Below are 25,462 nucleotides of genomic sequence, written 5' to 3'. Positions count from 1 at the left end.
GGAATACTGAAAGCTCTTGGAGGCACTTCTGAAAAATAGATATTGTGAAACTGAAAGTGTGCAGGATAGAGAAGATCCTGTTCAAACCTGAACAGGTTCCAGTTTGGAACAAAGGTTAAATGTCTGTAGTCATTAACCCAGAGTTTCTCAGAACTGACCTCCTATGGTTAGCTTTAGACATAAGAGCTGGGAAGTCCCAGTGGCCATAGAAGTTCATGGAATCTTTTTGCTACAGCAACAGTGAGGTAACATCAAGGTATGGGCACACACATTTGCCTTTGCAATCACCCATCCATCCAATGCACACCACCAGCACTGTCCCAGACAATTAACTTTCTCCCAGACTGTAATTTGCTATGGCAACTGGGGCTATACCCAAAAAAACCCTGGTTTAAGTATCTACACTTAGTTGTACAGATGTAATTTCTGCTGTGTCACTTAGGTTTAGGGCCAGAGATCAGCTTTCAGTCCTCATATACAGCCAAGGCTTTTGAGGATACTATTGGTATACTATTAGTATACTATTGGTCAGATGTCTTCTATAAAGAGTTTTGTAATTAGCAATATTAAGAGGAAATGAAACAATACAAAACTTAGGTTGTGTACTAAGAAACTTCTCTGAGAAGTTATGTTTCTGTGGTTATAAAGATGTTGAAGAGATGGTTATAGAGTGCAAAAGTCATAAACTGGGAAAACAGTTATATAACATAAATAATTTTAACATTGAATAAATGGAGTCTAGAAAAATATACCATAAGTCCTATTTACATAATTGTCTGGTTGAGAGGAGTGTATGAAAAATGTACCATATCTCAAATGAAATATATCTCATGACCATTCTGACTTTGGACTATGTGCTTCTTTTATGGTTTCCTGCACTGAGGAGCCCCCATTAAACCTACCTGCTCTGCTGCTGCCTTAGAAAAATATTAAATGAACCAAAAGAGATTTTGTAAAGGATGAATAGTGTGCCATGAATTGCACACCATGCACTTTACATAAATGGCAAGATATGAGGAAAGATGGCAATAGAAAGCATTTTGTGAAAGAGCATTTCTTCAACAAAACAGTTCCACTCAGACTATTTCCACTATCTGTATCCATCAGCAAATTGCAGAGGAAAGAAAAGGTGATACTTTACTTGAAGAGATCTATCAGGATGATAACAATGTCATTATCCACCTTCTCCGTGCCTAGGTCTGTGTTGACGTCCTCTGGAGCACCACACATGATGATCACTACAGAAAGAATGGGCAAAAATGGAGACAAATTGGTGAGATTTACAGACAAGAAGAGGATGCTTGCCTGCTCCCCCATATTTGAGTAGCAAGCAGGCAGTAGAGCAACACTGGGCTAAGACACATTATCTGTGCTGTACTGGGGCCCAGGCACATAGCTCCAGCTTCTCTGCAGTAAAACCAGGATATCTGAGTGGAAATGGAAAAGGTGCTTCAACTCCTGCACCATTTTCTGTCCGATTGCACTAGAGCACTACCATTATCTCACTCAAAGAAGCATTAGGAGTTGTGCTGCCATAACAGCTACTCAATATGAATATAATCTAGGCTAAATGCCTTCAAGTAATGGTTTCATTCACTTGCTTACTCTCACATTCACTTGGCCTGCTGATGCCAGGTGCTTATTCTTAGGAGAAGATGAGGTATTTATTCATTTCTTTTTCTAGTTTAGATGAATCATTTCCAGAAGTACCCCTTGATGGCAAAATGAGGTCCATAAATGTACCAGGGCTGCAAACACATGAATGATAGAGAGCTTGCAGTACCTATATTCTTGTAGTATTTAAAGTCCTTCTTAGAGAAATCGTGATACCTGGATTTCTGAATCTCTCACAAGAAAGTTTCTGCCTAAATGGGACAATTTACCCAAAAGCTCTCTAGAACCAGAGCATTAGTCCATATTTTATGAAGATGAAGAGAGGAATCTAGGAACTTTGTGCCATTTTATCTTTACATCCATGTAAAATGGCGTATCTTTGTTTCCACCATTTCTGGTGAAAGGCTTTCCCTATAACCTAACTAAGGGGTGTGTTATGTTTCCCTGGAAAAGCAACTCACTTGCAGGGGCAGTGCAGCCTCAACCCCTCCTTACCATTGCTTTTCCGGTTTGGATTTTTCACAGTTTTTTTAAGCTGCTCTGGAGATCTTAAGATATCCTTGAACTTGAGTTTTTCAGAGAACTCTGTGATTCCAGCATCTAAAGCATTCATGTACCTGGCACAAGGGAGCAAAGATATTGTCAGGAAATTTCTAACTCCTCACATGTTCCTAAATCAACCACAGTGCAAGATAGGCTGTTCAGATCACACATGAGTGTTTACAACCTGGTATGAAACCTTTTCTGCAGCAATAAAAGTGAGAGAATCAATACATGGCATGAAAGATACAGAAATGCTTGGAAAGCCAACCAGAGGAATTTGAGCATGGCTGTACAAAGGATGGATTTAGAAAATGCAATGATGTAATAAGATGTTAACAATTAAGAAAAAATAAATCAAGGATAGGAGGAAACTGCAGGAGGTGAGACTGACAGGGAGGCAGAGCCAGGAAGCTCTGCTATTTAAGACATCAGTGGCAATGTAAGAAGGCACATGTGAAGGTTCAAAGGACTTAACAGGAACTACAGAAAGAACTGAGACAAAACCCACACATGTACCCTGATTGTGAGAAAAGTAAAGGAAGAAAAGCAGCAACGAAAAACCTATATAGAATCAGTTAAAACTTGAAGGAACAAATGACTCAGTTAAAAAAGCAAGTAAAGTCTGCTAAAAGAGTAAGGAAAAACAGTCAGCTCTTGAACTCTACTCTTGCTTCAATATGTTATTTCTGAGAAGAAATATTCTATCTGAAATAAAGTTAATGCAGAGGGAAAACCAAAAGACCTTCTTTTGTTTTCAAACGACACAACCTTTGATCTACCAGTACTGAGATCTCAATCCAGTGAGCTACTAAGTACCTTTTGCTTCCTTTTTCACCTTTTTTTCTTCAGGAACAGAATCATTAATCATTAATTTACAGGAACATATGCATAGTTGAAACATAAACTGATTTTACTGTCACTGTGGCTATTCACTTATTTTTATATGTATATGGGGAAAACAATTAGCTCATGCAGTAATACTTGTGCTTTAGAGAAAATGGATCTTTTAAAATTGGACTTCAAAAACCTTCAAGTTGACAGTTTCTATTAAGGCAAGATGAGATGCATTGTTGCAACTAAATTAGGATAAAAAAAGACACAAAATTATTTTTTTGTTGTTGTTAATTCAACAATAAAGAGGCTTGAACAATTCTGAAGTCACAAAGAAGGTCCTGGTCAGAAGCATTAAAAAAGGTGAAATAAGAAACACTTGAAATAGTCAGAAATAACTTCCATGCAATTATTTCTGAAAGATATGAAACCTGCAGAATTAAAGGGATTTAGCTAATGTGTGTGTAGTTAATTGGCAATTACAGCAGCAAACATGGAGGAATAGGGATTGTAGCAAGAGATGAGTGAAGTGCATTGATATTTCAAAACATCAAAAAGAGGGCAATTATATCATGTGATCAAGTTGCTATCTATACTGAGAAAGAAGAAGGAAACACCAAAAGTCCATAAATACCTACAAAAGAGTTAAATGGAGATCAGGTTTTAGGTCTTTTAATTCACAAAAAAAAACCCTTTTAAATTCTGTATCCAAAATATTCCACAAGGATATGCTTCTATCAATCTGAAGCAAACACAATATAAATTGTTATAAAGTTATAAATTTTGCTTAGAATTCTGCAAGTCCCTCAGGTTGTGAATTAGAAATATATATAATAGCTATTTCCATGAACTCTTTGGTACCTTTCAGCTACGTTTATAAAATTAGTAGGAAAAATGAGAATTTTTTTTAATTAATCAGTTTTTTATATCCCAAAACTGGGGAAAAAAATCAAAGGAGCATAGAAACATTTACATGAGCTGAAAGTTAAATAAGACTCAATAATAGAAAAGCAATTATAAATACTGGTATATTAAAGAGTCTATTTGTCTAAAAGCAGCCTTTGTTTTTAGGCAAGGAGAAAACCCAGCATTTCTGAGAATCAAGCACAGCCTGATGTTTCAGGTCACAAAATGAAAACTGAATCCTTTGCTCGAAACCGGTGAGAGTGTAGCTTAAACTCTGTAATCACTGGGGTAATTTTGTTTGAAAAAAGATACAGTTTGAATTTTGGAAATAGTGCCTACAGATTGAAGCCATTAATGTGGAGAAGCATTTTAAGAGCTTAGTAAGACCCCTGACCTAAAAAGGCATCGATAGGGAGCCTGTGGAGGAGCCTCTCATGTAACACTATTTATATTAAGGATGTTGTAAACAAGTATTTTCATCACAAACAACATGTGGGCTATGTTGTCCAAAGGAAAAGCAAAGGCTTACAAATATTTAAAACAGACTGCCAGAAACATTCATGTAAGCGCTACAGCTAAAAGTTACAATTTTTCTTTTTCTTCTCTAATTCCTTGGTAATTGTAAGGTCCCTCCCAAAGTGTAGGACTGAAAGAACACTTGGCAGAAACCACGTTTTCATGAGGGTGGAGACATTTATCAACAGTCGGGTCAGAGGTGGATACAGATCTTACCAGAGGCATGCCTCTGAGGTTTCAGTTCTCTTGTAAATGTAGACAGATTCCCAGGTCGTGGTTTTGAATGGCAGCTCAGAATGTTTCCAAAAATGAGAGAAGAATTGGTTCAGTTTCCTGGCTGGGGTCAGAAGGCGGGTTAGGTTTACTTTGTAGTCACAGGACAATCCAAAACTCCCTACAGAGATCAGAGGCAGGCTCAGTATTGTTTCAAGTCTGAAGGAAGAGATAAGAGGACAAGTCTGAACAGATTGCTGTTGCACCACGACAGCTACCTGATTTCCATCCTCACCTCCCTCTCCTCTTGTGCCCTGAGTTAGTTTAACACAATTTGAACCTGAACCAGAAGGAAGGCTCCTCAAGAACACAAGCAAATTTCAAGTCTTTATTGGAACCAAAAAGCCCTGTTGAACTCCTCCAGGCAGCTTCTCACACTGTCCTCAATTAGCCCTGCCCTTTTGGGTACCACACACCATTTCAGCCCCAAGGATTGTGACAGGAGTCCAAAGGCTCAGGACAGGCTTCTGCTCCCTGGCTGCCATTACCATGGAATGGATTTAATCTCCTTATTGGGATAGAGCTGCAGGGTGACAGCTTTTTGCCATCAAAAAAGCTTTACTCCTGCAATTCAAATGAAAAATCTTTTCGTTTCACAAAGGTGTATTTTAGTAGCTGTACAACAGCAGCAGTCAGGGAGAAAAAATTAAGGCAACCCTCTTCTGACAAGGAATTTGTAAAACAAAGATAATTTTATACACAGAGACAGTAAGCTTTTAAGAACAAATGTATATTCCTGAATGCTGTGATGTTACTAGACTAAACTCAAAATATTTTTGTTCTTGTATGTTTTGCTGTTTTTTCTTTTTATGACAGGGAATTCTGCAGGCAAAAACCCTGTCTGTAAGAGTTGTTGGCATGATTCTGACAAAATTTTCAAGGTAAGGTCCGCTTACCCAGTTACAAGGTTTTACTTACTGCAACAGAAACAGACATAGATGATGTAATTAATAATCACAGGGAGAGTATTTCACTAATTAAACAGTGAAACAGTTTTTTTAAAACAGTTATAAAACAGGGTTTTTTTTCAGACAGACTTAGAATAGATTATTTCAGTTAAAAGGGACCTACAAAAATCATACACTCCTGACTACTTCAGGACTGACCAAAAGTTAAAGCATGTTATTCACAGAAACACAGAATGGTTTGGGTTGGACAGTCTTTAAAGATCATCTAGTTCCAGATCCCCCTGCCATGGACAGGGACACCCTCCACTAGACCACTTACTAACTGCACTGTCCAAATGCCTTTTAAACATGACAAGCTTAAGGTATGATCCACCTCTCTAAGAAGCCTGTTCCAGTGTTTGGCCATACTCTCACTAAAAACATGCTTCTCAATGTCCAACCTATACACACAGCTTTGAATCATTCCCACCTGTCCTGTTGTTGAATCCCAGGAAGAAGAGATCAGCACCTCCCTCTACCCTTGCCCTTCTCAGGAAGCTGTAGAAAGCAACAAGGTCTCAGCCTCCTTTTCTCCAAACAAAACAAACCCAGTACCCACAGCTCCTCACAGGACACGCCTTCCAGCCCTTTCACCAGTTTTGTAAGCATTCAAGGACCTTCACATCTTTCTGAAGTTGTGGGGCCCAGAACTACAGGCAGTGCTCAAGGTGAGGCCACACCACTGCTGAGTAGAGCTGGATAATCATCTCTCCTGACAAGCTGCTGATGCTGTGTGATGCACCCCAGGGAAGGGTTTGCCCTCTGCGCTGCCTGGGCACACTGCTGGCTTGTGTCGAGACTGCTGCCAACCAGCACCCCAGATCCCTTTCTGTAGGGCTGCTCTCCAGCTGCTCCTCAATCAATCATTCAACTTACTGTCAGGAACTAGAAGTTTCCCTACTAAAACTGGTATTTTATCCACAGACTTTGGAAGGGGATTTTCTTCCACCTACCAAACAGAGTGGCTATGCATAAAAGTATTACTGCCTTGACTGTACACCTCGAGGCATCTAATGTACTCTGAACACCAATATCCTTGCAGGTTTGTTCTTCACAAATCAACTTTGTTCAGCAGCTAGCATCTTTAACACCACAATATAAGGGGGAAGAATTGGTACTTACGAGACCATTTGGAAGGTGGCATAAGTGCAAGCGGGTCCTATGACAGCACAGCCAAGTGTGCCAGAATCCTGCAAGGGATCAAAAAGGGTCATTTGGGATAAAGCACATGACTGGCAGAGAGAGGAGGATGGAAGAATGAAGAAAATTGTAGGATATAAGGAGTCACAGAATTTACCTAGCAAAAGCAAGAGAAAAGAGGAGCTACAGAAAGTTTAAAAGGACAAACATAAAGGGGAGGAGGAAAAAAATCACAGAAAATCAAAGAAAGATAAGAGTACAGTATGTGTTAAGACACAGAAAGCAAGAAAGGATTAAAATATTGTTGTAGTTGCACATTTGAAACTATACACCCCAGAAGAATTTGCATTTGCAGAAGACAGAGTGGTTGGTATTATAAGGTCCTGTGTATCAGAAAAATTATTAGTTAAGTGCATATGAAACTAGTCTTTTAAAAAATCCTTCCATGACCATCAAATGAGCCTGACCTGTATATCACCGTATGTCATGAGGGACAATTTCTTAGCAAAGACTAGAGCATAGATTAGTAGACTTGAAAGTTCTGCTTGGATTGACGAAGTTTCCCTCAGAGGTGTGAAAATCTTCAGAAATACAGCTTCTTGTAATGCACTGATTTTAACTGAAGCTTTTCCTCATATTAAAGTATTCACATAGTTTCTCTCACGTGATTTCTGTTATTTCTAGTGAGAAGCAAGCACTTCATCTTTGCCCTTTGGGCATAGTTCCATAACCATTTCATAGGTAACAGTGCCAGGCTAATGATTTCTCTGCCCACATGTCCCCATCCTCACCACAGCTCTCTCCTTTATGTATTGTGTAAACTGATGATGAACCAGATCAGGATCTCATCCAGTTGGAAATGGACTTCTTTGCTCTGTTCAGGCTGTTTTGAATGTTTGAGTTGCTGGTTTGTGTTTTTAGTTATTTGTTATTTGGTTGGTTTTTTTTGAATAGATTGCTTTGGCTGTCTGACCACACAAAGAGTTGTGCAGACGTAAAAAGGAAGACAACTTAAGCCTAGGAAAAGGTGTCAAAAGCTGAAGGCAGTCTCTGGGAAGCATTCACAGAATCTCTCTCTGCTATTTGCCTACTTCTTTTCAGAAAACATCTCTTTGAAAACCTCACTTCCCTGTCAAATTCATTTGGAACTGAATAGCAGAATTAAAGGTTAAGAAGAAAAGACAGAGACACACATGCACACCCAGGCAGAAGGAAAGAAGTCTGCTACTCACATAAATGGTTTTGATGAGCTCCACACCTTCACAGGTGCTAGTACGGCAGGCTTGTGAGACATACAGCGATGAAGTAAAGGGGTGGAAGATGGCATCCACGGTAACATTTTCTCCTGTAACACAAATTTAAAAGCAAACAGCATCATGAATTTCAGGTAACCACTGTTATCCCTCTTCTTCTGACACAAGTCTGAGAAGTCTTACACTCTGAGATCTCCCTGCTTCTGCAAAGTCTACCTACAACCTGAGCCCCACCACTAAGGATGTGACGGTGAAGTCTGCTCCAATGTGGGCTGCTGACTTCTGTTGAGTGTTAGTACTTTCAGTTAAAAGTATTTCTAGTGTTTGCCATTACTAGGCAAATTTTTAAAGGCTCTGTAAAGAGTAACTGAGAGACCACTTTCCAATAAAATTGGACAAAATTTCTTAAACTAGAGGGCAGATAGGGTATAGATACTATTTCTTTTATTATTTCCTTGGAATTTCTTTTTCCCATGATATTATAGAGAGTGACAGTAGATTGGTGATGTGGAAAGCAGAAATAAGGTATCAAAATAAATAAAAGCAACATGACTCTAAACGAAGGAAAATATAGACTGCAGATCCTTTACACTTCAGATCATGATGTGATCAACAGATAGGGTCAAGAGGAAAATTATTTTCAGAAAGTAGAGGCTAATCCTGTCAGGAGAGGAACAGCAACCCAGTTACTGCACTAGATGGATCACTGGTCTTGTCTGATCCAGTTCAATAATTTTCATGTTACCAAAACGAGCTGAACATCTCCAGAGAAGCATGCAGGAAGACTCTGCCCAAACACCATGAAAACATATATGGTTCTGCCCATTTGTAGAGCACTTCTATTTATACAAAGAGAGGTCATTATTTCCATAAGATCTACATAAGATGGGCATGCAAGGAGCCTGTAGGAGAAGCACCTGCTAAAGGTCAGATGAGTATAAAACCATGGCACAAAGCGTGACAAGAAATCACAGGAAGAGAGGGGTAACCAATACCCATTGGCTTACCTGTCATCTGGAATTCCTTTCGTACCCTTTCCAAGGCTTGCTTCACAGCTAACTTCAAACTATCAGTACTTGATGGGAAATCTGAATAGTTCATGAGCATCACATTGATCACATAACTGTTGTTGCTACACCGATTTGAACCCACTTGCTTCAGCAGCTGCATTGAGGAAAACAAAGGCCAAATGGCCAGCACCAATACCAGTTCCCTCATCATCACTCAGTTTAGACCCATTGTGTATGCTCTCCCATTTCTTTTTTGTCTTCTAACTCTCTTTCTTTCAGATATTCTACATTGACTTTGTTCCTGGATAGATAGAAAGAGATTTCCACCCTGTAGATCCAAAGACAGGCTGTGCGATCCTTCTCTCCTGCACTTCCTTATCCCCTTCCCTGCCTTCACCTCTGCCCGTCCCTCCAGTGTACTAGGTGGCACTTCAAGGTGAAAAATTAGCAGCAGCAAAACTCAGGAAAAGAGAGGCTAAAGGTTGCTGAGAATGTTTGCTCACGGAAAGGCTGAGGCTATAAACTGAAACATTACCAGAAACCTTGCCTGATAAGTGCACTAACTCTTCATCACAGGCATATGCTGAGAGAAGAAAGGGGAGGGGACAAATGAACAATAAAAACAGCTCTTTAAAATGGAAATAAAATATAAGGTCTGTTAAAGCCTAGAGGAAAACAGATGGTTACTTCATGTTTGCATTGCCCTACATCTCTTGATTACACTGCCACACCATCTCTGCTGATTGAGCTCATAAATCGAAGGCGTGTTTTCTTCTGTGATAAGTTACCAATTTCATTCCTTTAGTTTATAAAAGTGAAGTACTTTTTGTGTTGGCAAAAATGTCCCACTTGCAGTCCTTCAGACCAAAGACTTTCTTTCTTCTTACACACTCATTACAAGGCTTGTCCACTCACTCTCACTCAGCACTGTGCAGCAAAGTGCCCGGGGTCTGCGCCAGACACGACTGCTCCCAGCCAGCACAGCTCTCATCACCCATTTCCACCTATTCAGATGGGGGCCCTAGGTATTCATACTTTATGTGATAAATCTATTGCATCAGGCAAGGATTAGCAAAGCTGAAAGTCTCTCAGACTTGCAGGACCAAAGCTAAATTTTAAATGGCATCATTAAAAAATCCCACAAAGCAACAAATGACAAACAACAAACAAACAAGCAAAAAACCCCCACCAACCCACAAGCTTTATGGAAAACTCTAGGCACTCTAGGCACAAAGGAAACAAATGCAAATAAAGTACAGAGTGTGCTTTTTCTGAATATGGGGTGTTTATACATACATACAACAGCTTCTGTTTTTCTACTGAAACCTACACTGAGGCTGTCAGATAATAAATTAGTTAACTTTTATTACCTTCCTGAAATAATTTTAAGACAAATTACTATTGCTTGAATCTTTATAATACCCAGAGAAGAACACGATCCAGCATTTAAAAGTAGTCCATAAACATCTCTGTATATTTAATCTAGTATTTGTAATTAATAATATAGTAATTTTAAATTAGCAGTCTGTCATGAAAGCATGTGGACTAGTATGGCTGGCTAGAGCCACAGATTGAGAATGGAACACAGCTTTTCATGTGAAGATCATCTGCTCATCACTAGCTTATTTTATAGGTACTTCCAATGTCCTTGAAACTTATCCCATATAAGTCAATAAGAGATTTATCATTAACTTCAGCAGAGCAGGATTTGCATTTTTATACTCTTCTTAGCCTATCTGGGAGAAACAGTCAGCATGGATAATGCAACTAGAACTGAGTATTTTACACAGCTGGTCACACAGGGAGTATGTAATGCCACTGAGGTCTCCCGGGCTTCTTATCTATTAATGCATTTATTGGGTTTTCTTAGCAGCTTTAAGTTTTTTTAAAAAAGGTAAAATCAACTATAGCCTTATCACAGCATTTCTTTTTACTCTTTCGCTTGTCCTACACCATCACAATGCCACAGCCCCAGCCAGAATATGGTCTATATTAACTGTTGATTTCTCGACTTTTTAATTGCCGTGTGTGTGTGTAGTCTCTCAAGGAATTCCCATGATAGAAGAATCTGGTGATGAGGAGCATCGGGGAGTGTGGCAGGAGGCAGCAGCTAGGATGAAACAAGCTCTCTATGAAACCTGCCGAACACCACACTTTCCCTTGTACCTTGGGGCTTTGGACATCAAACACAGTTTCCAGGTAGACAGATCAGTAACATCTGCCTCATAGCATAAGAGTGACAAAGAAAAGCTCTGTCATTGCACTGTAAATATGACAGTTGCTGATACTATAGATATTCATGAGGGTGGAGAGAAGAAAAAGTAAATAAATGAGTCAGATGTGTAAAGCACAAAAGTTTATAGGCTTGCCACAAGCAAAAGCAAAAGCTTCTCTAAGTTTGTCCTTGTTGCTGCCTCTGCTGAAGGCATTATTAGCCCTGAGGAAGAGATGAGACACAAATGCCAGTCCATTCATAGTGTCCTGGCTGCAGAACACAGCTAAGCTTCCAAAGATCCCAGCCAACCTCATCTAATTCTTTCATAATGTCCAATCTAGCAGTTTATAAACCCAAGAAGTTAACAGTGATACAAACCAGACAGCTACTCAAAAGAAACCTTTCATATCTCTCTAGAGCACTCTCTCCACTCTCTCTCACCATCTGGTAACTTTTCTCCAACTACAAGCCAGCTCTCACACTTCCAAGACTACTCAGCAAAGGATCCAGTTCAGAAACTCAGAAGGCAAATTATGTATGGGAGGCAAAAAGAAAGCTTTTTGACTCCTGTATGTGACTGCAGCTTTAACTAGAAATACTGGCTTACAACAGAACTACAGATAATGGGAGCATCATGAAGGCAGACAACTCTGCCTTCCTCTGAAAGAGTGTCTCTCATGAGTGGAGAAACAGAGCAAGAAATTCAAATACCAGCAATATCCTGCATAAGGGACATAAGTTGTCTCCTGACAACCACAAAACATCTTTAAAGCACATCTTCTGGAACTATTTATTCTCCCTTAAAAGTGCTGAGATTTAATCACTGTCTAAAGAATAACGTGCTAAAAAATGGCATCTGACATCCCCAGTGAATTCTTTCTAGCTGTGGCTTCTAGGCATCAACTACTGCTATAATGTTGGCAGAAAGGTAAAAAAAGATCTCAGCATTACATATCTTCACTATGTGCAAGTGTCTATCCAAGAAGTCAGTTCCTAGGGGAACATCAGCTTGAGACCCTCCCTCATCTTGGTAATCCTAGCATGATTAACAGTTCATAGAGGTCTCCCCTTGAATCACTGTAGTTTATCACTTATTTTGGCTTCAGCAGCACAGGGATGATTCAGATTCAGATAGGCAGGCCCTGTATTTATTTTCCTGAAGAAAAAATTCAGTTCCTCACCACCACCATTACCTGTCCATATATTACATAGCTACAAAACATCATAATAGTTCTTTTTAGGTATTCTTATAGTCAGTGTTAGATTAAAAATACCACCTCAAATTAACTCAATGTAGAACTGTATCATTTGTTTTAGTGAAAAGTGACTTTTAGTGCCTGGTTCTACAGCACTTTAAAGCACTGTATTTGTTCTGCTCTAGGATTTACCAGATAATAAGCAACTAGATATTATAGGGTGTATTTGCAACTGATAATCAGCACTGACTTCCTGATCTAAAACTACTCTGAGAAGTTCTCTCAGTCTTCTGGAAAATTCAAGGACAATCGGAGAAAAAGAAAAGCAAATACTTCCAAAGACTTGTTCCTCTCTCAGTCTATGAAAGATTATGGTCTACAGAACATTTTCCACTCCTTTTTTAGTGCCACATGTGACAGGATTTTCCTCATTTCAGTGGCTTCTCTTTTTTGTGAAGAGTCTGAAAGTCCTGAAAATGGGAATGATAGGCCAGCCTGGGCACCACAGAGTCCCTTTGCCTATCAGCTCATAATGTATTGCAACTGAATGATGCACTGTCTATCTCCAACACCTTTACCACATTCATTTTCAGCATCTTATTACTGGCATGCAGCCTAATTTATTTTTTACTTAGTTACAAATCATTATTTCCACTTAACCACTCATAGAGGAGAAAATAGAGAGAATATATGGAATGAAAATTCCAGAAATCTTGGAAGAGCTAAAGAATTAGGTGAAGTTATTGAGTGCCTGCAGTCAAACTGCTACTTGTGGTAATTGGTAACAATAGTCCTAATAAGTCTGAAAATAACACAAATGTATTGTGAGCTTGTCTTCAATTTCTGTGGTACCAAAGACAACCAAGGCTGCATTTTTCAAGCCACTAGTTTGTAAAGAAACATGCATTGTGATATGATCACCTAAAATGTTTTAACAGTGTCCTTTAAAATACAATTTTTCCCTGAATATTTGCTACAATTATTTCTCAATGCCATTTAATTACAATTGTTGCCATCAGCTTATGTTTTTCACAGTTGAACATTATTTTTTATTTTCTCCAGAGCCAGGAACTTTGATAGTACACAAGGATATGAGGTTCCATTAAAATAAAATAGATGCAGTAAGTCTCCGGCATTGCAGAACTGAGAAATGTGAAAAAGGGAGAGACAAAAAAATCTGACAAGATTATAAATAAAAATAACAATAGATGCATTTATGTTCCTAATTCTTACTAACTCTGAAAACAAATTTCCTTGTTTTCAGTGGCCTGAAATCTATCACGTCTATGTTTCTGAATAAGTGAGGCTGTCACCATTGTTTCTACAATGTTGGAATTTTTAATACATAATTTCTAATAATAAATATGCATGAGACATTATATATTGTACAGCTGATCACATTTACCCAACAGGATAAACGCTGAAAAACATTGATGTTTTCAAGTTCTACCCACTATTACCAAGTCTGATTCCAAATTACATTGATTGTCTGGGGCTTTAACAGCTTTTACCCTGCCATTAAAAAGATTTTGAAAATCAGAATGAAGAAAAATAAAATAGAAATGTTTCAGTTTCCCTTTTCTCAGTTTTGTTAGAGTTTGGAATCACAAATATGGTTACAGACAGAAAAGAAAAAAAAATACAGCACTATAATATCTGTGTTTATTTAACGTCAGTAACTTATGGGTTTCAAATGGAAAGTATAAAGCTGTCTTCTTTAACTTTCAATATTAGAGAGGAGACCAGGGATATGAAATAATGTTTTTCCATCTTTTAAATTATTTTTACAATACTTCTACTATCTAGACTTAAATACAATAATGTAAATTATTATGAATTTTGCTGCATAGTATACATATATAGCAGCTGCATACATAGATATAGTATACATGTATAGCAGCTGCATAGCAGCTATATTGACTTTTTAGAACTGATCTTTTTTTCTTTCTCATTTACTACAAAAGAACATAAAGAAAAATTTTTCAAACACTATTCTTTGGAACCAGCAACTGATAAGACAGAAGCCTGTAAACCAACATAAAAACATGTGGGTCATGTGATGCCTGATCCTGATAGCACAGCATGATAATATAGTAATTTCCATAGGTTATTGATAGTTCAGGTAGCTGCCATAATCTAGTTGCTGACACAGATTAGAATGAAATTACACTGCAAAGCACTGACTGCTCTCATCAGAAATTACCAGTCTAGTAGGAGGAACACTACAGACAAGGATAGGAAAAGTAGAATTACATCATATTACCAACAGCTTGGGTGGTGGCCTCATCTCCCTATTGATCTATTATGTTGCCACATACCAGAAGATGAAGCTTAATATGTGTTGTATCATAAACATCCAGCTCAATTAAGAAAGTTTTCTTCCTGTTAACCCTTTCCCAACAAATACACATTTTGATGTGAATATTATTTATCCACCTAACTTGTATACTAGAAAAATAAACAGTAGGAAGTCTTTCCTCTTAACTGCTGTTTTCTTTCTCTGAAGGACTTTGTTTCCAGAGTGACAGGACACAATAACCTTTTCAGCATACCAGTTTGCCTCTGTTACACACTCAGCAGGGTACACCCCTGTCAAGACACAAATGTAAGCTATCCTTAATGGGCAAACATCTCTTCTGTTTATCTTTACAAAGGTAAATAGCTTGAGCGTGTAATAATTTATGTCTTGGACATATACTTCAGTTTCTGTAACCTCTTTTTATTAAACATTACACGTGTTTATACTGTACTGGGATGGAGTAATGAGATTTTCAAGATAGTGCACACTTGATCTGTAAATTCAGATGGCAGTGGAACACAGTGCAAATGTATCAGCACATGTTCTGAACCAGTGTAACTGCATTCTTTGGGACATAGCACCTGCAGTGATGTGTCTTTCTGGCTTGGATAAGTCTGTGCGGACACAGCTAACCACGCATCGCATTTTCAGTTCTGACACTGACTCATACTGGACCAGTGGATTGTCTTGCCTCCCCTCCTTTGCTTCTACATACAGAAACTTCTAAAAACTTACCTAAATGTAATGCTAAAATCATATACAAGGACAGCTTTTTTATTAACTCAACTGCATCTTGATGAGGGGTGCGTGCTAGAAATATCAGAAAAATTCTGAAGGTGCATTTCCCACAGACCCATAAAAATCACAGACATAAGCATGAATGGAAACTAAAATTTCCCTTTCCCAAATAAAGATAAAAATGATGAATTTTCATGTCACCATTTGAAGGTCTTTAACTGACATGGCTGTTGTTTGCCCTCCTGAGCTGGGTAATAGAGACTGAACAAAAGCATTAAAGGCACACATGATCCACCAACTTACGTGTTTCAGCTTCTCTCGTCGTCGGTGGTCTATCCAGGGTAGATTAAGACTCAGAAGTTGCTGACACCATAAAAAAAAATCAAGTATTGTTCAAGTTCCTTGCTTTTAAAAGGATCATTTCCCATTTTCTCATCTCAAGGGATTGCCTTTGTAGCTGTAGCAGGGGAGCATTTCATTGCTCTCACTTCTGTGTGTCATTTAGCTTGAGATGTCAGATGTTGTCAGGTGCATTTTCACAGGTACAAGATGCAGAACATGGTGAAGCATCATTACTGAAAGAACATGATCTTACCCAGACACTGTGGAAATTGAAGAACATTGTTCTGATTGTTGCTGATGCAAAGGTTGTATCCTAACCTTTTGCTTTAGTTTATATAATGATGAGTTTTTTCCACTTCTTGCTTTTTGATTTCTCTCCTTTCTTTAAATTTTCTTCCCATCTTTCCTCTCCTTTTCTTTGACCTCGCTTTCCAGTCTCTGATTTTTTATTTAAACACTTATTGCACCCTTCTAATGATTATCTTGGCGTTTAGTCATGGGTGCATGATTTCCCTTTTGCTGCCATTAGTCTGAGTAAATTCCCATTCTCCCAGCAATTCCGTGTGGAAATAAACATGATCATTAATCGTTTTACAGCTCACAGACTCAGGACAATAGCACTGGCTAAAAGAATAATGAAGATAAGAACTGCAGCAGTTTTTCAGTATTATTCTACAGTAGACAAACTTCTTGACTTGTCTTTCATTTATGAATTGTCATTTTATCAGGAAAAACTGTCATATCAGGAAAAATTATATTATCTCCACCTACTTTGTGCTGCATCTTAGTAAAAATTTCTATACCAGACATGTTAAATATATTTTGGTCAATTTGATGCTGCTATCACTTTTTATCACATTTGACATTGTCATTCTTATGCCCACAGCTAACTCACTGGCACTGTGCATCTGTTAGCTCTTGTGCATTCCCCAGCTTTGGATCCACCATAAACAAATTCAGGGGCCCTTGGAAATGGAAAAAACCAGTGGAGCAGCTGAGAGCTTTCTTTCATTTGAGTCAACGTTTTAGCTGTATTTATGTTAATCTGTAGAACAACAGGGTCTTCTTAAAGGATTTCTGTAAAAAAAGAAACAGAAGAAAGCAATGTAGTGAAATTTTCAGTTACTTTTTCTTTAAAAAAAATAAAATAATCTTGCCTAATTGTATGATCTGCTTGACCACATGAAATCAAATCTCTGAAAGAGCAAATAATTTCAGAATTATTCATGGAAATTCATTTTCTCCTGACAGAAATAATACCTTATATAATAGAGAAGAGCTATAAAAGCAGACTAAATCACTGGCAAACATTCTTTATCACTTTGACTAAGTAATTAAAAATTAATTTCTTACAGAGAGATCCTTTGTGGGAGAATGGATTATCTGCCTTCCTTCTTTGTGGCCTGTGGTATGAAAGCAGAGTTGCAAGATAGATGTTCTATTCCTAGGTCAAGGCATGTTGAAGTGCTTGGGACACAGTGAATATGGAACCCATACTCTGAAGAAGCAGCACACAGTTCTTTACTGTTGGTCTATATTACAGATGATTGGAATATGACAGGATATATTTATTAATTTAAAAAAAAGATTTTTTTTTCCTGATAGAGTGGAAAAAAAAAATTCTTCTCAAGGAAGGCAGAAAGGTAGAAATACAGATACTTCATCAGTCCTTTAGTCCTGTCCATGGATATGTGTTTTTTTAGTTAGTTGAGCTGTCAGCAGTAGTGTAACGTTTTAGTCCTCTGCACTGCCATTTCTAATCACAGAAGGTTGGAAAAGATCTCTATGGTCATTGAGTCCAGCCATCAGCCTAACACTGCAGGTCCATCAGTTGCCCATGTCCCTAAGTGCCACATCCACATGTCTTTTGAACACTCCAGGGATGGTGAGTCCACAACTTCCCTGGGGAACCTGTTCCAATGCTTGATCACCCTTTCAGTGAAGAATTTTTTCCTAATACACAATCTAAACCTCCAACAATGTAACTTGAAGTTGTTTCCACTTGTTATTTGGGAGAAGAGACCAACCCTCACCTTGCTAAAACCCCTTTTCAGGTAACTGTAGAAAGCAATAAGATCTCACCTGAGCCTCCTTTTCCCCAGGCTAAATAATCCCAGCTCCTTCAGCCACTTATCATTATGTTGCAAAATGTGGAATGTGTAAAAATTTCCTCAAGATGTTCTTTGATGTTTGATCTTTGTATACTTTGAAGACTAATAAAAAGGAGGTTTAATCTGTGAAACAGAGCAACTAACAAGCAAGCTCTAAGATGTCCAGGTGTTAGAAAGACAAATTAGTTGTTGGTAGAATTGCCTTGTTAAGGATTAGGGCTTAACATGTTTCAACGATCTCAGACCTAAAGGGAGGTTAACAAATCTTGGGAATAAATATGTACCACTGATATAGGACATAGGGAATGTAAAATTTACAGGCCACAAGGACAAGATAAGGAAGAAACTAATAAAGACAACTCAGCAACTGTGCTGAATCAGCCCCAGCTGGGTAAATTGTGACCACTGACCCAAAAGAAGAGAAAGGCTGAGTACGTGGACTAATCAGCATGAAATAACTAATGAACAGAAGACAGAATACTGGTTATTAAAGGAACTATGTAACTTGTAGACAATGGACCTTGATGCTTCTGTTTGCTAAAACATATAAACAATGAAAAGTTCTGGTAGTGTCATGCTGGCTTTGTGGATTTGCCACCCAGCATCCCTTTCTGTGCAGAACTGTAAATACAGCAAAGATCTTGACTCTGTGTGTGGTTTGGCCTCTTGAACACCGGGTGGAAAAAAACTATCTGGGGAAAGACTTGTGCTCCAGACCCCATCAGCCCCTCAATGTCGTTCTTTTAGTGAGGGGCTCACAGGACACAGGGTTCGAGGTGCGGCCTCACGAGTGTACAGAGCCTGGCCACATTTTATCTGACAGAAGCCAGGATGCCATCGGCCTTCTTGCTCACCTGGGCACACGCTGGCTCGTGTTCAACCGCTGCCAACCAGCACCCCCAGGGCCTTTTCCACCTGGCCGCTTTCCAGCCACTCCGTCCCAAACCCGGGGGCTGTTGCGACCCAAGTACGGCACCCGGATGTTCCGGCCGAGGCCCAAAGGGGAGGAGAGGAAGAGCCACGAAGTTTGGGGGAAGAGCCATCGCGGTTCTGACTGAGGGGGCCGTCGTCCGCCGCAGGGGAGGCGGAACCCTGGGAACGGCCCCGGTCGTCAGCCGGAGCCTGTTCGCCACGGCCTTCCGCCGTTACCCCGGCAACGGCGCCGCCGGCGCAGCGCGGAGCTCGGGCCCGGCCGCAGGATGGTGAGGGGCGGCGGGGCCGTGAGGGGCGGTGAGGGATCGCGGGACGGCGAGGGGCGGCGAGGGGCGGTGAGGGATCGCGGGACGGCGAGGGGCGGTGAGGGATCGCGGGATGGCGAGGGGCGGCGGGGCGGAGGACGCGGCGAGGGAAGCACCGCTGCGGGAGGGCCCACTCTGACCCGGCTCCTCTTTGCTCTCCGCCCAGATGCTCTCCCGGGCCAAGCCGGCCGTGGGGGGTACCCCGCCGCCGGGAGACAGGCGGAGGAAGAAAGGGAAGGAAGTACCGCAATTGGAAGAACTCTTGGCCCAGAGGGACTTCACCGGCGCGATCGCCTTGCTGGAGGTGATGGGCTCCCCTCGGAAGAGCTGCCAGCCCTGTGCCCTCAGGGCTGCGAGGCGAGAGCATCCCTTCCCCTGCTTTGTGACCCTATCGCATCCTTGGGGCCCTGCAGCGGCATCTGCTGCTCCCCGCTTCACAGAGCCGGGTTTGACCTCTGTCTGCTGCTGCCCTCCGAAATGTGAAAGCAGCTCCACCCCAGTAGCAGCCACAGCTGTCAAACCATCCGCGATGTACAATAGCCTCGTATTGCTTTGGTTATCTATGGAGTTTTAGAAACTGTGGCAGCTGACAAAATTCTTACATTCTTTTTTCTCTGCAAAGTTTAAACAGCACGTGGGTGAGGAGGAGGAGGATGGCAACCTTTGGATTGGATACTGTGCATTTCATTTGGGTGACTACAAGAGAGCTCTGGAGGTAAGGTGGGGAAATCCTGCTTCCTGAGGTTGGAAATGGGGATGTTGTGATAAAGCAGTGACAACAGGAGGAAGGTGGTCTGTAATAGGGAACAGCCCTGCTAGCCAGTTAAGGTACAAATGTACAGTAATAAGGCAGATGCTGTGGGAAGCAGTATGGATTGGGAAAAAAAAATGGTATTAAAAAAATGGTATTTTGCCTATGAAAATAGAACTTTTTTTCATGTTACATACTGACTTGTTTGATACTAGGCTCAGTATCTTAATTTGTTCTCTTGAATGTCATAATTCATGTCCCAAATCTAGCATTCCCTTTTTGCAACTAGGTTTCCACAGTTTCATTTTTTGGGCTTAATAATGTTTCTGTCTTCATTTTGTAGCTTATCTGTGATAGGTATGAAAAAATTCTTTCTTCAGAGGTTAATGCCCCTGACCATTTATTGCTCTTCTTTGCATTTTCTTGTAGTAGGTAATTCAATTAAATGATGCTGTTTTTTTGGGTTTTTTTCTAAAAGCTTTAAGTCACTAAAATGTATGTTAATTGTTCAAATATATACATTTTAATGTTTGCCTCTTAGAGTTCTGTTGTGTCCCTTCACTGTGAAGTACAACTGAAGTATAGCTAGTTTTGCAGTCTTTGAACTTGCTTTTACCAGAATTAATATTAAAAATTGATGTTAATTTAAGGTATTAACAAAAGATAATAAGAAGAAAATAAATAGATTCTAGGACAATGATGATATTTTCTCTCTTAGATAAATGGTCACAAGCACAAGATGCATACATGAAAACTCTAAAGCTTCTAAGTAAGAAAGGCACAAGGCACTCTGCCCTTTAAAAAATTGAAGAAAAAAACACCTGTTGGGGATATTAGAAATGCTCAGTGAATCAAATTGACAGTGTGCACAGTATAGAATGTAGAATAGTAGTACAGGACATCATGGTAAATCAGTATTCATATTTAGACTTGTGGAATTTAAATATTATGAGTACAACAATCAGTTTCCATAGTTAATGTACATCTAAGCATTAGGTGTTAATAGGGAGTAAAAGATTTTTTTAAAAAGAAAAATAAAATAATTTGAAAGTAAATTTGAAATAAATTCTGCTTTTTTAAATACTCAGTAGATGCTTTTATAGCCAGAGTAGATCTGACATGTTTCCCTCAACAAAAAGGCAACTGCCTTTTTTTTTTCCAGTTTTTCTAATTAGTTTTTGCGTGTGGCGTTTGATTCACCACTAGGTGATGCTCTTGATTCAGGCTTTTAAAAACTGCAACATAGTCGACTTTCCCCCCGTTTTTCTACCCAAGAAGGGGCAATAAAAGTTTTGTGTGGGCGATTCGTAGTTTGATTGTTTGTGTATGTTTTAAGTGAGAGATCACAGGGTTTGTCGTTCCAGATTTAATACTTTTTTTTTGCATAGTGATAATTCCTGATAGCTTTGTCGTTTTGTGGTGACGTGGGAAATGAGCCTGTGCACCTCAACCTAGTTTCTTCATGGACAGAACACTCTAGTTTTAATTTCTACGGCTGTAGGTCTCATTGCATAATGGAGACTGAACTGCCCTTCAGTTACCAACTTCCATGCTGAAGTGCAAAATGCTGTTACCTCATCTGCTATGTTGCAGAGGTGTCGTTACTGTATTCTCAAGGACAAATTCCTTGATAATCTATACCCTTGAGATCTTGGAGCAGTCTTTAAGGAGTGGCAAAAGCACTGTAAATAAAATACTATGGGTCAAAGATTCTGCAGAATTCTCTAGAATGACATTGAACACAATCTAAATGATTCACAGTCCTGTGTGTTCCTGCAAGTGCCAACACATAGTCTGTGTCACTATATTTGCAGTTCATGGTTTGTATTCCATGTACCTGATGAGGGTCTTCAGAAATCACACTGTTCAATGTTTTTATTAATGATGATAACTTTCATAGTGAGCCAGGCGTCTTGGTTGCATAGCAACTTTTGGAGAAGCTTGGGAATTGCAATGAAGTGTCTATCATGCACCACTGGGAGAAACAGGGAAGAAGTGAAAAACACAGATGTCCAGCTCCAGGAATATCTTCAGAGAGAATAACAGCAAAATCAACTGTCGCATTCATGTGAGAGAATTCACATTCTCTTATCACAGGCACACCAGCAACAGTTAGGTATCCTCTAGGAAGAGCACTAACCTTAGCCTCACTAGGGTCACACTTTCTCCTTCTTAACAGCAGATGCCTTTCTCAAAAGTTATGCCACTGACCCTGCTCTGGTGGGATCATCCCTACTGCTGTACCCCAGTTTACAAATGGTATTGCAATGGGCTTGACTCTTCAGCAGTCTTCTTTGGATGCAGTTCTTCTTTGGGGACTGACTAGCTTCCTTCATGGACAAACTTATTTTTACTGAGTAGCTTACATCTTCCTGGCATCATATGGCAACCAGAGCTTCCCTACTATATGGTGACATCGAATTAGTTTTCTGGAACCTTCCACAGCTAGTGTCCACAATGGGGAAAAACCCATTCTGTCTTTCTGCAGCAGCTGCCAGCTGTTCATGACTCTAATCTTAAATCTTCTGAAAAATTTCACAGTGTCACCTAAGTATCAGAACTAGAGCATCAGTCAGGCCAATTATTCTGTTTCTAAGCTGCCTGGTCTTATAAATTGGATCAACTGGAGCCTTAAAAAAGTAAGAGTATATATATATATGTAATATATATATATGTAAAAAATTACTAGACAGATTGGCACGGGCAGGTGTACTTCTTGGTGGGATTCAAGAACAAGTTTGACGCTTTCAGTCTGCACCCTCTGCTTCTAGGCACACAGGATGCTGGCATGGTGCAGATGCTGGACATGGTAATGCTATTTTGGCTCAACTGCACACATGAGAGCAAAGAATGATCCCTGGGCCAGAGCCTTCAATGCACTGGTTCTGTCAAAATCCTGCCACCTACATACAGCCAGCAACAGTCTTTCCAATCTGCTACCTCCCTTCTTGCAGAGAAGTAGGAGCCATTCCACCACTTCACTGAACAGGACCTCCTGCTGGCTTGGCTCAGGGTAATTTTAGTCAAATGGTAAATCATGGAAGGACAAGGGCTGTACTAGGGTAATTGTTCATACATGAGCAGTATCTGGTGATGGTTGAGTAATCCTGTGGAAAGTGTGAGAATACAGATACACTCCAAGTCCTGATAGCTGAAGATAGAAAGTAAAAAGTGGATTTTTAACTCTGTGAGTTCTCTAGGCCTCTCTGTCATGACTAGCCCAGTTACAATAAGTATCTCATTTGAGCACCTGTGGAGCAGCCACATATGTTGTGGGCTTGTTTGTTGGCTCTTTGGCATCTTTGTTCATGGTCCTGGAGAATCCAGACAAGTAATAAGGGCATTGAGTTGGCCCTCCTCATTGTCAGTATGTGTCCATAGTTGTAGGCAAGGCAATCAACCTGGAAGCCTGCTTTTGAGGAAAGGTGCATGTGTCTAGTGATAGAGGCATGAGGAGGAGGAGGAGAGTGAAATAGCAAGAAGTTGTTCATGCTGCTGGATGGGAAAAGTATGCTATAGGCTGACTCTTAGGACAGTTGTGAGAGTATTTAATTTGTTTGGGTTCATTTATTTAGAAAGGACGGGGGGAAGTTCTTTTGAAGTAGAGTGACTGATGACTTTGAGACACTGATGTTGAACGGCTTTCAGTGAGGATAGAGGCAACAGCACATAGTCCAGACACATGGCCCAGAGCTACAGGATAAGGAGCACTAATAGTCCTCATTTTTATTTACTATTTCCATAGATTCACATTGGTACTGCTAGAACACTCTTTATATATTGCTTGCTTTGAATGGTCAAGCCAGAACATGACTTGTGTTTATACACTTTGTCTTTCTAATTAATCTGCCTGAAGCCCTAGCTGAAGGAGACCTTTGGGTGCATTTAATCTGGATGAATTTTGAAAGATTCCAGATGGTCCAAATAAACAGCAGTGGCCTGTGTTTCAGAGCTCCATGACAGGCCTACATCAAGATTAAATTGGCCTCAGGAGGAAAGGTTGGCCTCAATGTAAATGTTTTCTTAAAAAAATATATTAATATTCATTATTACTGTTGTAAATATTGTTGAACAGCTGAAGTCTGAAGTCCCTGAAGTACTAGCAAAATTGAATTGGGTTTTCAGGGTGCTCCTTACCAGTATGTTCTCTGTTTGGGAGTGCAGTTTACTTTTACTTGGCAACAAAAAAAAATTATTTATGCTTACAAACTCTAAACTTTATTGTTGTCAGCATGTTTGTGTACTTGGAATTTGTTGTCCCTTGGGCATGGCTTATTTCATCTTGTGCTGTATATATATATGTTCTTTTCCTCAAAGGTAAGAAGTCTTCCACCCACAATGGCTCAATCTGCTGTAGGTAGAGAGGACTTGCAATTCATGTTTCGAGAACAAGTACAGAGTCAGCAAGGGGTTGTTTCCTGGAAGGGATGAGTGGCTTGCAGTGATCTGGAGTACATGGATGACATTCCTTCAGCAGGTCTTGTGAGAACCTCATGTGACCCTGCCTGCTTTGCCTTATGCTGCTGTCTCCATGGCTGGATGAAGAGCAGGAGCACCAGTAGCAGGCACTTCTATTGGGATGGTCCTTCCAAGGAATTTATCAGAACTGTGACACAGGAAAAAAAATGGCACCGAGATCTCCCTGCCTCTCTTTTTAGTACCTGTTGTTACTGTGAGAAAAGATGTTTACCTTCAGGAATGTAATTGTCCAGTGGTTGAAAGGGTTTTTTTTGTTTAAGAAAAGTAGATTGAAAGATTGATCTGTTAATTTTTTGCTGTTTCATAAATCACAAGAAATGAAGCAATCTATGTGGCAGAATTAAAGGATATGTAATGAATCTGGCTGTGTAAGAAATACCAGAATATGCTATCTGGTGCCTTTCTGTAGCTGTTGGCTGTGAATCTTAAAATGGGTAGAGCTAGGAACAAGTAGATTTACTACAAGTTACTAATTTGTTTCTATAAGGAAGTCTTGAATTTGCCCAATACCAACATATAGGTTTTTCTTTTAATGCAGTGGTCTCCAAACAATTTTGCTGTACCCCTATTAGTAAAATATTTTTAAGTACACGCTCCCCATGTATATGCACACAATTATACATTATAAATTATATACATGTACCACTGTACTTACATGTAATTATAAAATATACACAAAAATAGGAACTAAAAAAAAGATGCAATGAGATTATACACTATTTAAAAGTATTTATTTTAGTTATTAATAATACAAAAAAAAATTCTTGCTGCACTTGATGTTATTATATTGCATAATGTCAGACATAACACACACTTCCACACACTAAGACACTACCTACAGGTTTACAAAAGCACCTTCAACACTTCCTCCATTAAGTATTCACAAAGAGATTTCCCTGGTGTTCATGGCTCCCAGGCTTTAATGGAAGAGAACTGAGGAATGCAAGAGAAGTTGGTTATACTGATGCCTTTATAAATTATATATATTGAAGTTTATGTACGTATATAATATTTTATAATAATATATTCACAATATAAATATGTTTTATACATCTGTAAC

At 39.5% G+C, this 25,462-nt stretch overlaps 2 protein-coding genes across 3 annotated transcripts in view; one reads left to right on the top strand and one right to left on the bottom strand.

Annotated features, from left to right (window-relative positions):
• The window catches only part of GUCY2C (guanylate cyclase 2C), a 43,445-nt gene extending 34,204 nt beyond the window's left edge, over nt 1–9,241 (bottom strand). The window contains exons 1-6 of the mRNA XM_062491384.1: nt 9,031–9,241; nt 8,003–8,115; nt 6,753–6,820; nt 4,627–4,842; nt 2,110–2,231; nt 1,142–1,238 (exon numbers count right to left, since the gene is read on the bottom strand). Coding sequence (XP_062347368.1) covers nt 1,142–1,238; nt 2,110–2,231; nt 4,627–4,842; nt 6,753–6,820; nt 8,003–8,115; nt 9,031–9,241 — 827 coding nt within the window. The remainder of the gene's footprint in view (nt 1–1,141; nt 1,239–2,109; nt 2,232–4,626; nt 4,843–6,752; nt 6,821–8,002; nt 8,116–9,030) is intronic.
• A 10,097-nt stretch (nt 9,242–19,338) lies between these two features.
• IFT56 (intraflagellar transport 56) overlaps nt 19,339–25,462 on the top strand; it is a 45,024-nt gene continuing 38,900 nt past the window's right edge. Inside the window, exons 1-2 of one of the 2 annotated variants that reach the window (XM_062491382.1) lie at nt 19,339–19,476; nt 19,795–19,887. In XM_062491382.1, coding sequence (XP_062347366.1) covers nt 19,339–19,476; nt 19,795–19,887 — 231 coding nt within the window. The remainder of the gene's footprint in view (nt 19,477–19,794; nt 19,888–25,462) is intronic. The other variant, XM_062491383.1, reaches the window with a different exon arrangement.

The sequence above is a fragment of the Cinclus cinclus genome, chromosome 4, assembly GCF_963662255.1.
Source record: "Cinclus cinclus chromosome 4, bCinCin1.1, whole genome shotgun sequence".
Lineage (NCBI taxonomy): Eukaryota > Metazoa > Chordata > Aves > Passeriformes > Cinclidae > Cinclus > Cinclus cinclus.
Note: the sequence above shows the minus strand (reverse complement) of the source record. Positions and strands in the feature narration are given on the sequence as shown.